At 37.4% G+C, this 18,117-nt stretch overlaps 1 protein-coding gene across 1 annotated transcript; it reads left to right on the forward strand.

Annotated features, from left to right (window-relative positions):
• The first annotated feature begins 1,510 nt into the window (after positions 1 to 1,510).
• On the forward strand, positions 1,511 to 11,556 carry LOC103140629 (uncharacterized). The gene is made up of 8 exons (XM_007555866.2): positions 1,511 to 1,757; positions 7,814 to 7,950; positions 8,625 to 8,990; positions 9,063 to 9,131; positions 9,259 to 9,327; positions 9,442 to 9,498; positions 10,689 to 10,805; positions 10,906 to 11,556. Exons 2-8 carry the CDS (start codon positions 7,896 to 7,898, stop codon positions 11,046 to 11,048), a joined length of 876 nt encoding a protein of 291 aa, XP_007555928.1. The 5' UTR covers positions 1,511 to 1,757; positions 7,814 to 7,895; the 3' UTR covers positions 11,049 to 11,556.
• The last annotated feature ends 6,561 nt before the right edge of the window (positions 11,557 to 18,117 follow it).

Consider the following 18,117-nt stretch of genomic DNA (forward strand, 5'->3'; position numbering starts at 1 on the left):
CTTGTTACAAAGTCATTTTGCTGAACCGTCTTCCCCTTAACTTGTGGTAAATGCGTCATCATTCAAATTCAAAATATTTTACCACAGATAACAAGTAGGGGTGCACCGATTGCAGAAACAACATTGAAACAATATCAGGCAGAGACATTGAACCTACGTTGAAGCCTGGCATTGAAACGGAATTGAAAGTGGTCGGTGACTTGCATGTTGAATCAACGTTAGGGTTTCAACCATATCTGACACTATATCAACATTGACTCAACCATCATCTGTATGTCAATTTGCATGCAGATTTGTGTTGATTTTACATTGAATCAATATTGATTCAACAATCATTTGAATGTGGATCTTCATACACATTTGTGTTGACTTTATATTGAATCAATGTTGATTCAACCATCATCTGAATGTGGATCTACATGCAGATTTCTGGGGGCAAGTAGGGGGAGATGAGGAGGAGGTGAGAAGGAACAACAAACAACATACTTGGATTCAAAATTGATTAGACACCGGTCCTCAAGGAAAGCTGACCTGCATGTTTTCAGTTCAGCAAAACCCTGTCAATCAGCCATCAGTTAAAATCATATGTGCTTGTTTGATGGTTTATCCACCATCTGTCATCAACCTTTGTGATCATAATTCAACATTGAATTAACATCTTTTGCAAACAAGCCAACAGCAAAGTGGGTGTGTGGTTGGGACATCCCACTCATGTAAATAGTGGGGGTGGACCGCTTCACTCCTTGTAGTAAGTTATAGATGTTTTTGTGTCAATATCACACACAAACAGTCAGTAAGAATTTTTATGGACAAGTAAGAAAATGTACAGAAAGGAATCACCACCGACTATCCTCTACAGTGCTTAATTTAAAATGTGATAACCCCCGATCACTGATAAAATGCTTTCACCCGATGAGGAGGAGAGGGGGATGGGTGCGGCAAATCAGCTGACATTGATTCAACATTGATCAGACATTGATCAGACATCGGCACTTCATTCATTAGAGTTCAACCACAAAACAACATTGATTCAATGACACATTTTCAACAATTGGTTACTTGGCTAGAATTGGATGGTGGTTTGATGGTTCGACCTCAACCAAAAATCAACCATTCTGACTATAATTCAACATTGAATTACCATCGTGTGCTATCTGGGGATCTTTTAAAAAGCTTAACTGAACAATTCTGATTTTGGCCGATAATAGTTTTTTGTCTAAAATGTTGCTCAATATATTAAGAAAGTTTCTGAACTGGCAACAATGGAGTGACTATTGTTAAGTGTAAATGTCCAGGCATGACCCGGTCGGCCGGTTTGCCAGTCAAGCCTCTCTCACAAGAGAAAAGAAAAGAAAAGCACAGTGGTTGATTTTTAGAGCGTTGCTGAGGATGATAACATTGGTGAATAAAAGCTCGGCTTCATACGTGAAGACATTTTATTTTCACAGATAACATTTTATTCCTTTTATCTGTACATATGTAACCGGGTGGTTTTATTGGAAGACATAGTTTACATCCAGTGGTTGTAAATTCCCACCGTGGTTTGGGCCTTTGAACACATCTAGGCCCCGTTCCCCACCGTCACTTCCGTTCACAGCCTTGTCGGGCTCATTAAGCGTATATAGGCACCGGGTGTGCACGCCAATCTGTGTGTGTTTGTTTGGTCCGTTAGTTGAGTTGGCTCTCAGGTCAGATGAGTGCTGGCGCCGTGCTCATCGGGTTGCTGTGAGTGTTCGGATCGTGGACATTTAATACTGGTAGGATAAATGGATTTTTATGTCACTACTCTACCTGTCTATTATTGTCAGCAGATGCGTCATTGTTTTCTTTGGGTATTGCAGATTGCTGCTGTTGCCTATTGTGCTCCCACAAACCGTACAGAACCACAAATATTGCAGAACCAGAACAGCATAGCTCCTTATTTTTATTAGCTTGCTGGGCACAGCCTTAGGACTGGGTTGGGGCAATGTGGGGTTTGTTTTCTTTTGTCTAACATTATTTTGTTATGTTGTGTTTCTACTAACTTGGTTTGCATTTGTTTTTGGTTCCAATTGCTTCTAGTCTTGTCCTGGGTTTTTGAGCCTTATTGCGTTTTAAATTAGAATAATAAAGTCTATTTTTAATATTGTAAAAGAATGTATAAATAAAATATATTTTGTATACTATTTCTGTTTCCTCATTCTCAGCCAGACCTACCTGGGTATAATTAATTGGGAAACTCTAGACCACTTGATATTTCAGTAGTCTACCAGTTGGCTTTAGGGCCACGTCCTCAGTCACAATCCGGGTTCTTTCCCCTGTGTTACACATATACATTCATGTTCTCAAAGCCATTGCTAAAATAAATGTTATAAGAAAGGAAAGATCAAGCTTGTGAACTGCTTAAATTTGCATGTTGCAGGTTACTTTGAAGAAAGGACAGTCTTTGTATCGATCTTTGGGTGTTTGGGTTTTGATTTCTGAGTTCTTTAATATCGTTAGAAAGGTAGCTTGCCTGTTTATTGTAAGGCAAGGCAAGGCAAGGCAATTTTATTTATATAGCACCTTTCAGTCAAAGACAATTCAAAGTGCTTTTACAGAGAAACAATACCAATCAGACATTGTAGGGACTTTATCATTAAGATTAATTACACACAGATGAATATTTGAAAACCTTTATTTATGACAATTTTCTGCTTGCAGCTAGTAAAGACATGACATTTACAATTAGAATATTACATCAGACTAAAAAAAAAACCCAAAACTTTGTTTAAAACAGAAATGTGGCCTTAATGAAAAGTATATTTAAAACTTGTTTAAAAGTTATTTACAAAAGCTTCTTCTGACTCATCGGGATGTTTGTTCTAATTTATTATATCTGTACGTAGGAGTAGCTGTAAGCAGGAGGAAATGTCTGTCTATAGTGATCACAGTGACAGAGAAAGGGCAGGATGCTGGAAAAATTGAAGACAAACAGCTTTGTCAGTTTTCTGTTCAATTAATGAAGTGAGCACAGTCAGGAATTTTATCAACATGTCTATGAAAATCTATAATTACACCCAAAATAATCCCTCTGGTGGAATCTGTTACATGGGTACATGGATTGTAAATAAACACAAATACCAGACTGTGTAACTTTGGCTTCTATTATCTTTGTAATTAGTGAAAACTACTAATCTAACCTGACTTAATTTTACTTTGGCTTGATACCAGGGCTATGCTGTTTATCCTGAATGAACACCAAGCCAAGTTACATCTAGAAACCACTCCATGTCCTTAAACAGAGTTCATTTGTTACTTGCATCCTTTCATCTGCTTATTCTTCACCTTTCTGAAGTTGGAACACTAAAAATATTGGATGAGTAATTCACAAAAATATAATACTGTAACAATACACTTGTTACAGTATGTTTTGTGAATGCATCTCCTCTAGATGAAGTGATCGTCTTCAGCTCATTGTCTCTTCATTTTCTTCTTCTCTCTCTTCTCCTCCGTCGTCTCCTCGCTCTTCCTCTCTGCTCTGGGCTGAAGTGGATTTATTTCCAGGAGCAGCTGAAACAAAACATCAGTCAGCTCTGCTGTTGTTAATGCACTAAATGCTACTAATCTAACAACTTCTCTGTACCTGGTGGTGGATTCTCCTGAGCTTTATGAACTAAACACTGAAAACAGACGAAGGCTGCGATGAGGAAGAGGATGGGCAGACACCTCAGGACGAAGATGATGTCGTTAGGTTTGTTATGGTCTAACGATGCTTTACAGAGACAGAGGAACATAAATGTACAAGTTAGTGAAAGTCAAACTTTCTATTTTGATTTTACAAACAGTTTGAATATTTAGAAGAACATATATACCAACTCCAGACTGCATGAAGTGAAATCTTCTGGTGCTGCCATGTTGTCTGAACTTTGAACCGAACTTTGAACAGAGGCTAATTTACTCCATAAAATTATTTATGTAAAATCCAGACAGGCAGCTGTGGAACATCAAATAAGATTCACACTTGTAATTATTCTCTGAATTCTGAACTTCAAATTCCACCCAACAGTCAAATGAAACATGTTTCAGTCACTTACTTTCTGTTGTGCTTTTAGTGGTGTTCTCTTTGGCTCTAACAGTGATGGTCGTTCCATTTCCTTCAACTTCCTTTAAAACTGGTATCTCCACAATAACCTTGCAGATGTATTTCCCTGAATCATTTCTTGTCATTGTTTCCATCATCAGATCTGAACACTTATTTTTCGGCTCATTCTGAGAGCCTCTAGACTGATCTATGACAATCTTATTCTCTATTAATGTTTGGTTTTTCAGCCATATAATGCAAACTCTTTCAGCTGTCCCTTTAAAGCAGCAGGAAATGTTTCCTGTCTCTCCTTCTTGGACAGAAACATCAGGACTCTGAATAACAACAAGTGCATCTGAAGAAACACCTGGACAGAGACACAGTTGAGGATCAGTTGTCTGAAGCTGAAAATGTCCTGATTTTCCACTTTGATATGGAAATGAGCTTCATGGATATATTTAAATGATAAGTCTGATTTAAACCAAGAGCAGAAAAAAGCTGAAGGAAAATGTCACTTTTGCTCATTACAATTGCATTTCCTGATGAGACAGTGATGAATTAAATGTTTTTACTTGTCATTTTATAAAATATTCATATTTACATAATGCCTGACATTAATTTTTGACATCAAACATTAAGATTAGTTTTCAACATACTCAGGTCTGAGTTGTTCCTCTGCATTGAAACATGAAGTCATCGGCTCATTAATGCTGCATTTAATATAGTTTGATTGTTCTATTAATCTTTTATTATCTGACTAATCACAGATCAAGCTGTGTACTCCGACTGTCTCTTATTAACAATTCCCAGCCATAGTTTGCTCACCATGGATAAGAGTTTAACTTAGAAATAAATGCTTTACTTTCATCAGTTTGCAATTATACTTTAGTCTTTGAACCTGACGTCCATGTTGAGCACGAGGTTTTGTGTTTCTGAGTAAAAGCTTTTTCATACAAACTAATCAACGATATGGCTGTCATTAGCTGTTTACCAACCATTCATTCTTTTATTTAGCTCTCAATTCTGAGAAACAGAAATTATTTACAATAAATTAATAAATGGTAAATAAATGAATATATAAAAAAGTTACTCACTCCAAGATGAACCTGCACAGAGGAGCAGCAGATTGGTCAGTAGAAGTCCCATCATTTAACCAATAAACACTTAACACTAAATAACGATAACTGGCTCTCCTCTCTATTAGTATGATCTCTAAGACAGATGAACCGTCTTTACCTTTTTTAGATATGAGCTCCTCTGTTTTTGAGAATTAATGTGACAAACCATAGACCAGGTTCCTTCCTCTCTGAAGCGTCACTTCATTTCACAAACAGAGATCGACAAAGTCCATCCATCTGTATTGGTTCTAAAAAGTAAATACATGAGTTTTGCAGGTCATTTTTATTAAAATGCATGTTTTTTTTAAATCTTTTTAAGAGTTTCACTGGGGTTCAATGTCCAATGAAAAAGACCAACAAGCTTCATTAAAAGGAATCAGCAGAACCTTAAAAGAACTACAAAGAAATGAGGCACATAGAAGCAGCACGCGCTATCTGGATGAGGAAAGAGAACAGGAGCTGAGGTCCAGTCTGATGATTTTTATAGAAATCCTGTCTTTACATAATGTGAAAGGACTTTTAATTCGATCTCAATTTGCTCTGTAGAGTTCAGTGATCCAGGATAAATGAAAATGAAGATAGAATCAACCACATCTTCACTCACAGATCTCTGTTTTATTTATTTTTTTCATTCTTAGACCTGCAAAATACTTCCTCTCTTAGAGGCTCAGTTGTTTACAGGGCGTCTGTTTCTACTAGGGCTGTTAATGAAACATGAGCTCATGCTCTGTTAGTGTGAAAGCAGGGCAGATCAGGAAAAAGCTCAACCACAAACTTTATAAACGTATAAGTGGCGCTACTCTGTACCAACCTTTGATATGTGTGGCACCCAAATAGACAGAAGCAAATAACCAGAGAGATTTGCTTCTGTCAGACTTTTACATACACTGAACCAACTGTTCCTTTAAGCTATCTGAGAAAGTCCAAGTGATGGTGCCGTCTGTGACTTCTGGCTTCACAAGCTGTGAATGCATGTTTGTTTTTTTTTTTTTAAGGTTTTGTTGGCTCTGGTGGCCTTTATTTAATAGTAGTTAGACAGGAAAGACGGTAATGAGAGAGAAATGGAAGACATGCAGCAAACGTCCCCAGGCTGCTAATCAAACCTGCAACCACCAACACAAGAACTGTGGCCTCAGTATGTGGGTCATGCTTTGCCCCTGCGCCACCACAGCCCCCCAACTGTGAATGCATGTTAACGCAACACTTCAACCACACTGTTTCCTTTTGCAGCATCCAGATGCCTTAAGGTGCCACTTTTATTGTTTGGACACTTACATATTTGTATAAACAGCATGAACACATCTGACCTTAATATGGTCAGGAATAAACAGGTTTCTGAAGATGTATTTTCTTCAGTGATTAGAACTGAGCCCTTTGTCTTTAAGAGTTTTATTAACATTTATTATAACAATTAGAACTATACCACAAGCCAATCCTCCACAGAGGCATGGCTGAAATCTGTTAAAGCGATTTATTATCCACAACAAAATAAGTCCTGTACCTACATGGGCTGAAAAGTTGCTCAGAGAGGACTGTGTTGATTTCTCCAAAAGCAGCACAGCAAATTAGATTATGATTTGAAAATGACCTCTGGGACAAAGATCTTAACTTTTGGAGTCATGTTTTCATCTTCCTGTGAGAGGATTGTGGAAATAAACCCAACATGTTGTCGAATTCACAATATTCTTGAGTGCAAATGCCACCAATTCAATTATTTTGTTGTTTAATCAGGCATTTAGGAAATATATGCTAGAACAATCCATATTTTTCCACATATAACATGACTGTAATTATTTAAGGTGTTGTAATCGTGTTTCTCCAAATGACTTCTGTTCTATGTGTGTTTCTCGTTTCAGTTCTTGAGTTTTCATGTCAGTCCTGCAGTTATCTGCAGCAGATCGATGTTATGAGTCTGTAGGTTTGTGGTTGAGCGTCTTCCTGTTCAGCTGTCCATAACAGAGAGTGAAGCCATTTCCGATAAACAGACCTGATGATGGTTCAGACCTCGATGCGAGCTGGAGCCTCTGAACGACAAGCTGCTGTCGTGTTACTGATACGATGAGGAGGAAAAGTCATTGATTGAGAGGCAACAAAGAAAATCTCAAAAGCAGATTCTGGTTCTGCTGGGAAGCCAGTTTAAGACCTACAAAAAGAAGAATAGCAGTTCTATGAAAACACAATTTTTCACTTTTGAACAGATCAACAAAGAAACAAAAGTGTCCGTAGGGTAAAGATTAAAAGATTAGCAGGACTAATAGTTAAGCTAAAAACAATACTTTAAATGGTATATTAGAACAGGATCAGCAGAAAAGAAACACTTTTATATCAAACATGACTGAATTATGTATAAGAGTCATAGGACTTCAAATTATGTTATGGATCATGTGCTATTTATATTATAGCATAATGAAGCACTTGGATTATGTTGCATCTAAGCTGATTCACATTATTTTAAGAGCTATGACATTCATGGCTTTTAAATACATTTATGAAATATGAACTTTTCCCTCAGATATTCTGTTTAGATTTCTACTTGCTCAAGAGTGGCAGCAATAAAAAAAACTAGAGAAATGGGCTGTGAGGAGAGGCGTGAGTCTAACACATATGGAGGAAATAACACAGCCTGTGGTTTCATGCGTCTCTCTTTGTGAAGACTTTCAGATGATGAACAGAACAGAACGCATCATCGCTCTGTTCAGACTGCAGACAGTCGGGTGTCGGCGTTCAGAGAAAGGATGAACCTCCTGATGCGTTTCCTGCTCATGTGTGTCGGTTTAGATCCGACCTGGGGTAAGTAAGAACAGAAAAACTTTGATTTTGCTTCAAATATCACAAATTCTTGACATATAACTATGTCATGTAAAGTTAATTACAATCTGTTGATGGAGGACATATTTGAATAAAAATGTTTTAATGAATCCTGCAAAGCGTAAAGACAGAATGTAGTTCAAATCGATATAACTATTTCACCAATTGTTCTAATTGGTGGTTCTGCATAATAAAATTACAAAGATAAACGAAGAAAGTTGTGTTTTTATTGTGCACATCGACAGTCATATTCAATAAATTAGAATATTCTTGAAAGTTCCTTTATTTTAGTAAATAAAATTCAGTTTATTTCACTCTGTAAAACATATGTAAATAAATTACACAGATTGATGACTTCAAGTCTTTATTTCTGTTAATTATGATGATGTTCCACTTACAGCTAATGAAAACACAAAATTAGGATTATAATATTACATCAGACCACAAGGAAGCCCCATTTTTAACACAGAAATAATAAAATATTTAGTACCTGCTTGAAGATTGTTATTTTCAAAAGGTACTTATAATCTGATGAATGAGCCTCAACAGAATGCATACTAACCTTTCCAGAAAAACTAATAAAGAATAAATACTACAGAAAACAGAACTGCTTCCACTTCTCACATTTTGCGAATATTTTTTGCGATGTTCCACAGGTGTTTTGTCCCACGCTCTTGTTGTGAGACAGAGTGCGGACGTTTCCATCCTGGAGGGAAAGACGGTGAACATCACCTGCTGCTGGACTGGCACTTCTGAAAGAGTCGGCGTGAAATGGCTGAAAAACCAAACTTTAATTAAGAATAAGACTGTCATGAATCAGTCTGAAGGCTATTGGAACAAGCATAAAAACAAATGTGAGAATCTGACATTGGAAAATATTAAAAGAACCGACTCAGGAAGATACATCTGCAAGGTTAGTGTGGAAATACCAGTTTTAAGTGAAGCTGAAGGAAATGGTACAACCATCAGCGTTACACCCAGAGAGAACCCAGCTGACAGCGCAGACCACCAGACTAGAAACGGTAAAACTCTTTTGACCAAGATTCACCAAGATATTTACGCCCCGTAAAATAATATATTTGTTTAATTTGAAGAGAAGAAGACGATAGATGAAGTAACTGAAGACAAAGGAGATGACAACAGTAAAACCCACATTGTAGACAGTAGGTGACAAAACACCAGAGACCTGATGCTCATAGAAATACAGCAATGGACAGTTTAATGTAATGTTTTCTAACATATGGGAGAATGTTTGTTCTAGAAACTCTATCTGTCTTTATCTTTATTTAGAAGGTAAAGAGAAGGCAGTCAGACACAAAGAGAAAACAACTGACAGACCAATTAATCGCATTGCTAAAGGTAAGTGACATATCTGATATGTTTTAGCAACTAACAATAGTGTAATTTGTTGTAGAGACACCATGTGGAGCTACCAACAATCCATACTCGAAGTTTTAGCTGATTATTTTACAGATACGAAGAAAACCAGGGAGAAATTGGGAGAAAGAAAAAACCAACAACCAGCTGAAGGTAAATCAGATGTTTTGTTGAACATGTTGAACTACCAAGACTTTGCACAACCCGCATAACAGCGAACCACAACAAAGATGTTTCATTTCCTCAGATCACTGGAGAGCTCCAAATATTTGTAAGAAATATATAATGACTTACCGAGACATGTTTCCATCCACGTTGTCATGCGAATTGTGAGCAAACTTTTACAATTTTGCAAAAAAGAAATAGTAAGAATAATAATTGTGTTTTCATACCGTTTTGGAGCAAGTCAACCAGGCTACGCAGAGCGTAATTTTGTCCGATGTTGAACGTTAAGTATGACTAATAAATACGATGCAGAGGTCTCAAACTAACATGAACCGCACATTTCAGAAAAATGGAGACAGCACTCTTTTTCGGAAAAGCTGAAGACCACCTCAATGGAAATTGAGAAACTTATGTCGAATGTTGCCTTTTCGATTGCGATACTTCAAAATGCGCGTAAATAAATGAGTTATGTATGTTTTATGATTATGTAAATAGTAAATTTAACAACTAGCCTACTACTCACGATAAAATGTTAAATAAGATTCACCGTTCCCCATCAGACACGGTTCCCACTCAGCGTCTCCTCGCCACTCAGCAGGTGGCAAAATACGCGTGTTCTGTGCTCTCATCTACGGACACCGTGAAAACTCAAACAGCGTGTTTCAGTGAAGCTGGCCCACTTTATTCACTTTTTGCAACTGCGTTCTGATCAAACACACACAGAGACACATAAATATATGCACATACTTTTTATTGAATTGTTATCTATCTCTACAAATAACTAGTATTGTAAGGTATTGTTGCAGTTTTCTCTGACATACAGAGGAAGGGTTCCTCTCCTACTTGGGGATTGACTGTCATGTTCCTTATTTTTATGAACGGCAGCGCGCAGTTAAAGCACTCAGCGTTCCCCAATGTTAGACACAATAGGACAGACATGAATGAGAGACCTCTCATTGGGAATCGACTGTCTAACAAGAGACACTGAGTCCAGGTTAGTGCAAGAGCATAAAAGACGATAGAACATTAAAGTAGCCTTTCCTTCGGACGTCTTAATTTTCCACTTGTCTTGTAAAAGTTTTCAGCCCATCATCACAGTGGTACTTGTTCATGCCAATCACTTAGCAAAAAATGGAAGCTGAACTGACAACAATAACTTGTGTGCATATTGTATTTAGATGGTTCCCAGGAGGTAATGTTCACCTTCATCCTGAGGTCACTGCCCATCGTCGCCCTCATCACTTCCTTCTTTTGGCTCTACTACATAGGAACTAAAGCCCAGAAAGAAAAAGCAGGTACTGGATTATTACATCCTCTCAAAGTATCCTGAGAAGATGGATATTTAGCTGTGGAGTTGACTGATGTTATGTTTTTTTGTTTTTTTTTAATTTTCAGCTGCTTCTGGAAATAAAGCGTCTTCGCAACAACGCACAGAGGAAAACCAAGAAGCAATTGTGACAAGAGAAGCAAAAGGGAAACGAACAAAGACTGGGATGTCTGCTGATCATCATGTTCATCCAGTACAGGACGTGGACTGAACTGCCTATGGGTCCATTTATTTATACATTCAGTCAGCCGACTTGTAGGTCACAGGAATGTTGGAGCCTGTATCTCTAATAGTCATTGGGTGAGAGGCAGGGTTTCTCCCTGAACTGAACTGGCTACCAGCCCAACAAAGGTCAACTACAGACACAAACCAGACAAAAACATTCAAACACCAAGTGTAAGATAAAATATCCAGTCAACCAAACATGTATGGTTGTGGAGGAAGGAAAGAAGCAAGAAAGTAAAACATGTCTTTCAAGTGCTTCAACAAACAAAATGACAAATACACAAAACAAAGTAACTACAAGTTTACAAGAAATGTGTGTATGTGTGGGTGAAGGGCCAGGGCAAAGTGCAATGTTCCTTTTGAACCTCAAATAGCATTTTGTATGGAACCCAGAAATACAGAAAATCATTAAAACAGCTCCACCCTTTAGCTGGTTTGGCTAAGACATGTTTTAATGAAGGTATTGCAATATTAAATATAAAATGTGCTCTGTATTGCATTCCGTACCAGTTTTGCACACAAATTTCATGTTCTTGTCATGTAAAACATTTACTTTTTTTTTTTTTTATAAATTGTTTTCATTGCAAAATGTGGAAAAGTGTAAAGGGTTTGAGTCATGAATGTAACAATGAATCACAGAGATCTTTCTTAGCCAAGATTTTTCAAGTTGTTCTAGTTTGTGATCTTATCTGTGGAACATATTATGCAAATTTACTACCCAGTATCAGTGCAAGACCAAAAGACTGAACTATATAGTGTTCAGTCACAAGTTTGGGTGAAAAACCAGAAGAGAGTAAACATTTGGACATTTATTTTTATTTGAAGTAGAGATCTTAAAGGATTAACCGTTGCTGACACTTTACAAGAGATTGGTCAAGTTTTCCTGGATGCTTGTTCACTGTCGTATCTATAGAATCTGAAGCCTTCACATAACAGAGGCATTTACTCATATTTTTAATGTGCTAAAATTTTAGAAACCACATCATTTTTTTCCACTTCAAGATCACACACTCCGTTGTGTTTCTAGTGGCAAAATGTGGAAAAGTATAAAGGGTGAGTCATGTATGTAACTGAAAGCTAACATAGTGACAAACCTTGATATAACTTCTTTAAAAAATATTATTGTGTAACCTGTGGGTTTGAGATTAATTTAAAAATGAAGAGCTTTCCTCTAGACTCTCCTTACCTGTTCTACAGAAATGAAGGTCACCTCCAGGAAAGTGTGACAGTGTTTCTGCGTCATCGTCTCTGTGTGGTTAACCTCACGAAGGTTTACCACCGGCTTCACACAGAGCTATAAAAACTTTAAAGTGCTCCTTTTATGTTTATATTTATTAAACCCAACAAAGATTTTCTGACATAGAATCACAACATTACTATTCATCTGATATTGTATTGGCATCAGATTAAGAAAAATCTTTTTATTAATAGCTGGAAATAAAAACGCAGAGGGCTGCACTCAGAATACTGGTGTTTTGCGCCCCCTGCTGGTGAAACAGATGCTTCACCAGTCTGGATGTGATTATTGCTAGCTGAATTCTTCTTGCTAGCTATTTGTCATTGGTTACTTGGATCAGATGTTTTCTCTTTTCTGCAGTCATGAGAATGTTAAAGTAAGTTGTTTTTCAGACATCAGGAACATAGAGTTAGCTCCCACTTTTGCTTTCATTTTCAATTAATTAATTTCAGTTAAAAAATACTCTTATTATTCAAAAAGGGAAATTAAATGTTGCTGAACTCAAACTATTCAAGTTTCTACAAAGGGTTGTTACTGAAGGTTGTGGTTAGGAAGGAACCTCCTGTAGGGGTCAGTATTACAGCTTTTAAATCCCTGGTTGATGCCGCTATAGCCTCATGGATGATAACAGAAGAGGTCTCGCTCTCCATAGTAAATTTATAGAAGATATACAGCATCTTTCCACAACTTCTGAATGGACAAACCTCCCTCTGTCTCTTTTTGTCGACCGGTAAACACTGACACATTTATGTCTCTACTTCTTCATTTTCCTGTTTCTCCTGAAAGCTACAATCAACTGATTTGTGTTAACTCAAAGATTATTGTCCCCACATTGTGCAACAAAGCCCTCCAATTGCTGTTTTTAATGTTGTTTTGATGCTCCTGATAACTACACTATCAATTGAGAGTTTGTGCTGTTGATAGGACTCTGCTTTGTACTGGAAGTATGAACTGTACAAAGTGAAAATGAATGGTGAGAGTACAGTTCCCTGTGGAGTTCCTGCACTGATGACCAACTTATTTTGACCCACAACACCACATTCTTACACACTATGCTTTTATCTGTCTGATATTCATTGCTCCAGTTAATCTAAATCAAAAATGCTAAATTTGAGCCTTTCACAATATCACTAAGTCAAAAGTTTTCATCCAATTATTTTTCCGCATAAAAATGTACTGTTAATCAAACACATTTATTATATTTTTAACTTATTTATCGCCAGGGAACAATGAGTACATTTAATTCTTCCCTGCATTCAGCTTGTAGATGAGATTCTATTCCTTTGGGGTTCATCGTTTTACAGTTTGTTGGTCTTTTTTGTTTGATGTAACCATTTCCTGCTAAGTTGGAAAAAAAAAACGCCACGGTGGTTTGTTTACGTGTAGAAATCACGGAAAATACAAGCCGAAGCCGCAACAAGCATTGGTAACAGCTGTTTGCGCTTAACCACAGCCAGGGGTGACGGTAGCAGTAGGACCCGCTGCAGTCATGACGAGCGGTTAGAGAGCTACGGTTAAAGGAAACTGCTGGGAAACCTTAGCAGAAAGTTACAACCTTCAACCACCAGATGGCAGCAGAGGGTCATGTAAAACTAACGTTTTGCTACGCTTCTGATATGAAGCTCAACATCGTCACCTTCCTAAAATATTAATGTTTTTGTTATTATTTAACCAAAATCACTTTTGGCAAAGAAAACAAACAAAAACAAAAAACAAAAAAACAAAAAACAAAAAAACAGGCCATTATTTTAGGAATGTGGCCAAATGTGTGTGTGTGGTTTTGTGCGTGTGTGTGTGTGTGTGTGTGTGTTTTTAAACTAACTCAAAAATGTCTGTAGTTCATATTGAGTTTAACAGAAAGGTTCAGATCTAACTAAGTGGCGACTCTGTTGAGAAATTGTGAGGTGTCAGCATCTTCAGAGGCAGATTTTCACTGGTCCGTTAAAACATTTGAAACGTTTAAACAGTTGTAACGTTTCCATTTGATTTTAAAAAGTAAAAGTACGATTTGGAAAAGTAAAATTGTTTTCCAAACACAGGATTGTCATTTTTAATCCGAAGGTTCCAGAATATCGACAAAAAGTTATGAAAAACGCATTGTATAAAAGGAAAACAAAACAAAAAAAACAAAAAAACATTTGAGTTGCATGTTTTTGAGTGAAAAAAAGTACTTCATCAAACCTTGACTTCAAACTTAATACTAAAAAGAAAATATCAAGATTAGAGAAGGTGGGTTTGCTTGTAATTGAGCAAGTTATGAAAATCAACAGAGGATCAAATGCTAATTTCCCCTTTACTGCACTTGTATTGGGTTTGGTTTTATAATTGATTCTGAACGACATAGTGACAGATGTCAACAGCACACAACAAATTCTGCAGAGTTAAATCAACACTATGCCGAATCTATTTGGTCCCTTTCAGAACTGGCATAAATTTAACTCTTACAGAGTTATTTCAACAATAGTTTGAGTAGTTATAACTTTTTCAAGGGTTAAAATTACTCAATTTCTTGTTGAAATAACTCTGAAAAGATTTAAATTAACACCAATTCTGACAAGGACCAAATAGACTGGGCATAGAGTTGATTTAGCTCTGCAGATTTGCTGTGCAGATGATTCTGTTGTTCACCTCTTAATGATACTGACTGGAATCCTGAAGATGAAAAAGATCTCCAGTTTGAGAGTTATCTTCTATTTACATATTACATAATTCACCACGTCAGGACCAGTAAAGTAAACTACCGTTAGCATGAGGAGATTGAAACATGACGGTATTCCAAAATGCAAAAGACTTTGTTCTTCTCGCATCGAATTCTCACTCAGTGAGAAAGGCTCACGGGGAAGTGGTAGGTGGCATGGCACGGTGTTAACATTTATCCTGACCTCTGAGTCACTGAAGCAACGGTTCATCTCTTATGAGAGATTTCCACAACTAATATCTGCTGAGAGAGGCAGCGGTAAAGGTCACATCTGCACCTCTCTGTTCAGCAAAGTCAGTTACTCCCTTCGACTAATGCAAAACAGTTCATAATTCTCATTTATGCTCTCAAATAATTAAAGATGTTAAAGGAAAAAAAAAAAAAAAAACACATGCATCGCTGTTTTCCTTCAAATGCACCAGTGGTCATTAAGGCCAAACGGTTCCTCTTAAGTTTTATCAGACATCAGGACGTTTCTGTAGAAATAAAGGTCTTTACTCCTGTGCGCAATCTGCAATCTGGCTTTTTTACATTTGTTTTGAAGTGATGTCTTCCTCCTTGCTCTGTCGTCATGTTTCTTGTTTTCTTTTTTCAGTGTGTTATGTATTTTCACGCAAAACACTTTGAACTGTCTGACCTGAAAGGTACAAAGCAAACAAACTTGACTTGACTTGACTTGACGTGGGAAACCTGAGATGAGAAGCTTTGTTGTTGAAGTCATTTCCTCCCTTAAGAAGCTCAACAACACACACCGACCAAACTTGAAGATGGAGTCATTTAAGGGGGCGACTGTGTGACATCGTAGTTGTTCCACAGGGAAACAGGAAGTCATGGAGTCATACCAATTAAGCACTTTGATCAATATAACAAAATAAAGCATACATTGATTCTTCAGAGGATTTAGAGGTGCTAATTATGTGAAAGTTGCACTTTTCTTTCAAGTGATATTTCTGCTACTGCAAGAAAAGATTACAACATTTTTTACATTTTTTAAATCCTTGAGTGTCAGCAAACGTTAACTGGGCTATGGTATTACCCTACCATAGAATTATCAACAAATTAAGACATTATTTGTGATATCGTGTCACTTTTAGAATGTCTGAGTGGCTCAGATCAGTCAAACATAAATGCTCATTCAGAACCAGACAACCAAATGTTTAAATCAAACTTTGCTAGAAAGCGCAGGACTGTGGCAGTCGCACCGTTTTCAGAGGTGACACGTTGGTGTGAAAAAAAAAAAAAGTGTAAACAGCACCGAGTCAGAGAGATGATAACTGAACAACTGTCACAGATTTCACATTTTCACATCACCACATAATTACATTAACTTTAGAGGTTAAGTATTAGTAAGGCAATATAAACAAGAAATAAAATTACATAATCTACATGTAAATAATTATAAATTGTAAAATACCTCAACTGTACAAACTGGCAGAAAAACCTCACTAGTTCATAGAGCTAATCTAACATTTTTCTTTCACTTTGCACAATATTGTAAGTATCAAATAGCAACATAGTTCTCAGAAATAAATGTGAAGTGAAGCATAAACATTCATTTATATATGAAGACAAAACACAACTGTCCTAGTTAAAACTAGGGTGAGAATAAGTAACGAACTGTAACGTGATGATGTGTAGGAACAAGATCATTAGGAGGTGATTAGTTACCATGTTTGTTTGTGAATTTGCAGGCCGTCATTTATCGTACTGCAGAGCATCTTGATGTGAAGGCTGATGCACGGCAGTGGCAGCTGTGAGGTTTGTGGTTCGTCTTCCTGTTTGTCTCTTTATCGACGCGCTGACGGTCCACAGCGGAGCATGTGGCCATTTTCTTTAAGCAGATCATAATGAGAAGTAGAACAAGAGGGCCAGGTGGCCTGAACAGACCCTGTGAACAACTGGGTCACTAACATAATCTGCTTTTCACATCTGAGAACGGAAAACAAATGTTCTCCTTCCATGAAATCAGACCAGAACGTCGCTCTTTTGATTCCGATGATGGTGACTGGTGTGGCAGTTGTCTTTATTTTTTATTAAAAATTACAATTCTCAGTTAAAAAGCCAAAAATTGGCTTTTTAAACCGGCTTAATGATGAAACAGTAAACAGTGGATTGACCGTGGTGGTCTCTTATTGTTAAAGGGGCAGTGTTATGTGTTCTCCAGATTCATAGTGCTATTTTGTAGCAAAATCAAGTGACTATGTTGACGTTAGTTGTGATAAAATGCTGTAAATATCAAATATGACTAGAGAGAAATTTGACTTCACAAGTTTGAAATTAAGCCTCTGTCTCTTTAAGAAGCTCCTGTTCTTTCCGTAAGTCCGCCTTCAGGAAGTCATTGCAACATGGCTCCTTTATTAACCCTTTAACGTTTTTACCAACGTTGCTCTCAGAAGAAGCTCATGTAGCGAGTTTGCTAATTGCTGGTGGCTAGTCTGAAGGATCTGATTTGGGAAGTTGCAACTTTGTGAGGTGGAAACCGGAAACTTACATAATACTGCCCCTTTAAGAATGCAACTTGCATGGAGAAGTGGAAGCATTAAAACCCATATATAAACATATAAAAATGTGAATGGGCTTTGACTTCATGTGTTTTTTGGTGTGCAGCGTCTCATTCTCTCTGTCTGAGGTTATAGCTGTGTTGAATATAATGAGTCATTTGAATACGAGTAGTTATTTCCCAGAACACCTGGCAGGTACATAGAACGGTTCACTCTCTCCTCCTGGGACATTTCCGTTCCGTCTATCTCTCTCTTCTTTCTGTCCTCTTCTCGCTGGTCTTCCTGTCTGTGTTGCAGCGACACGTTATTATTCTCTGCAGCAGCTGGAATTGAAAACACAGCCGGTCAGCTCCAACACAGCTAATGACCGGTGATGAACATGCTTGTACGGCACCGTGGAGGAGCTGGTCGGGTACCTGTGACGCTCCTCTGAGCTTCCCTGGCTGAGTGGTGAACACAGAAGACGGCCAAGACGANAAACAGTGGATTGACCGTGGTGGTCTCTTATTGTTAAAGGGGCAGTGTTATGTGTTCTCCAGATTCATAGTGCTATTTTGTAGCAAAATCAAGTGGCTATGTTGACGTTGGTTGTTATAAAATGCTGTAAATATCAAATATG

This window comes from Poecilia formosa, unplaced genomic scaffold, assembly GCF_000485575.1.
Source record: "Poecilia formosa unplaced genomic scaffold, Poecilia_formosa-5.1.2 Scaffold73, whole genome shotgun sequence".
NCBI classification, from domain to species: domain Eukaryota; kingdom Metazoa; phylum Chordata; class Actinopteri; order Cyprinodontiformes; family Poeciliidae; genus Poecilia; species Poecilia formosa.

Excerpts from the sequence above, each read along its gene's own strand:
- LOC103140629 (XM_007555866.2), top strand. The coding sequence starts at position 7,896 with ATGAACCTCCTGATGCGTTTCCTGCTCATGTGTGTCGGTTTAGATCCG. Across the intron at positions 9,132-9,258 it reads TAAAACCCACATTGTAGACA|AAGGTAAAGAGAAGGCAGTC; the intron begins GTAGGTGACAAA and ends ATCTTTATTTAG. Across the intron at positions 9,328-9,441 it reads AATTAATCGCATTGCTAAAG|ATACGAAGAAAACCAGGGAG; the intron begins GTAAGTGACATA and ends ATTATTTTACAG.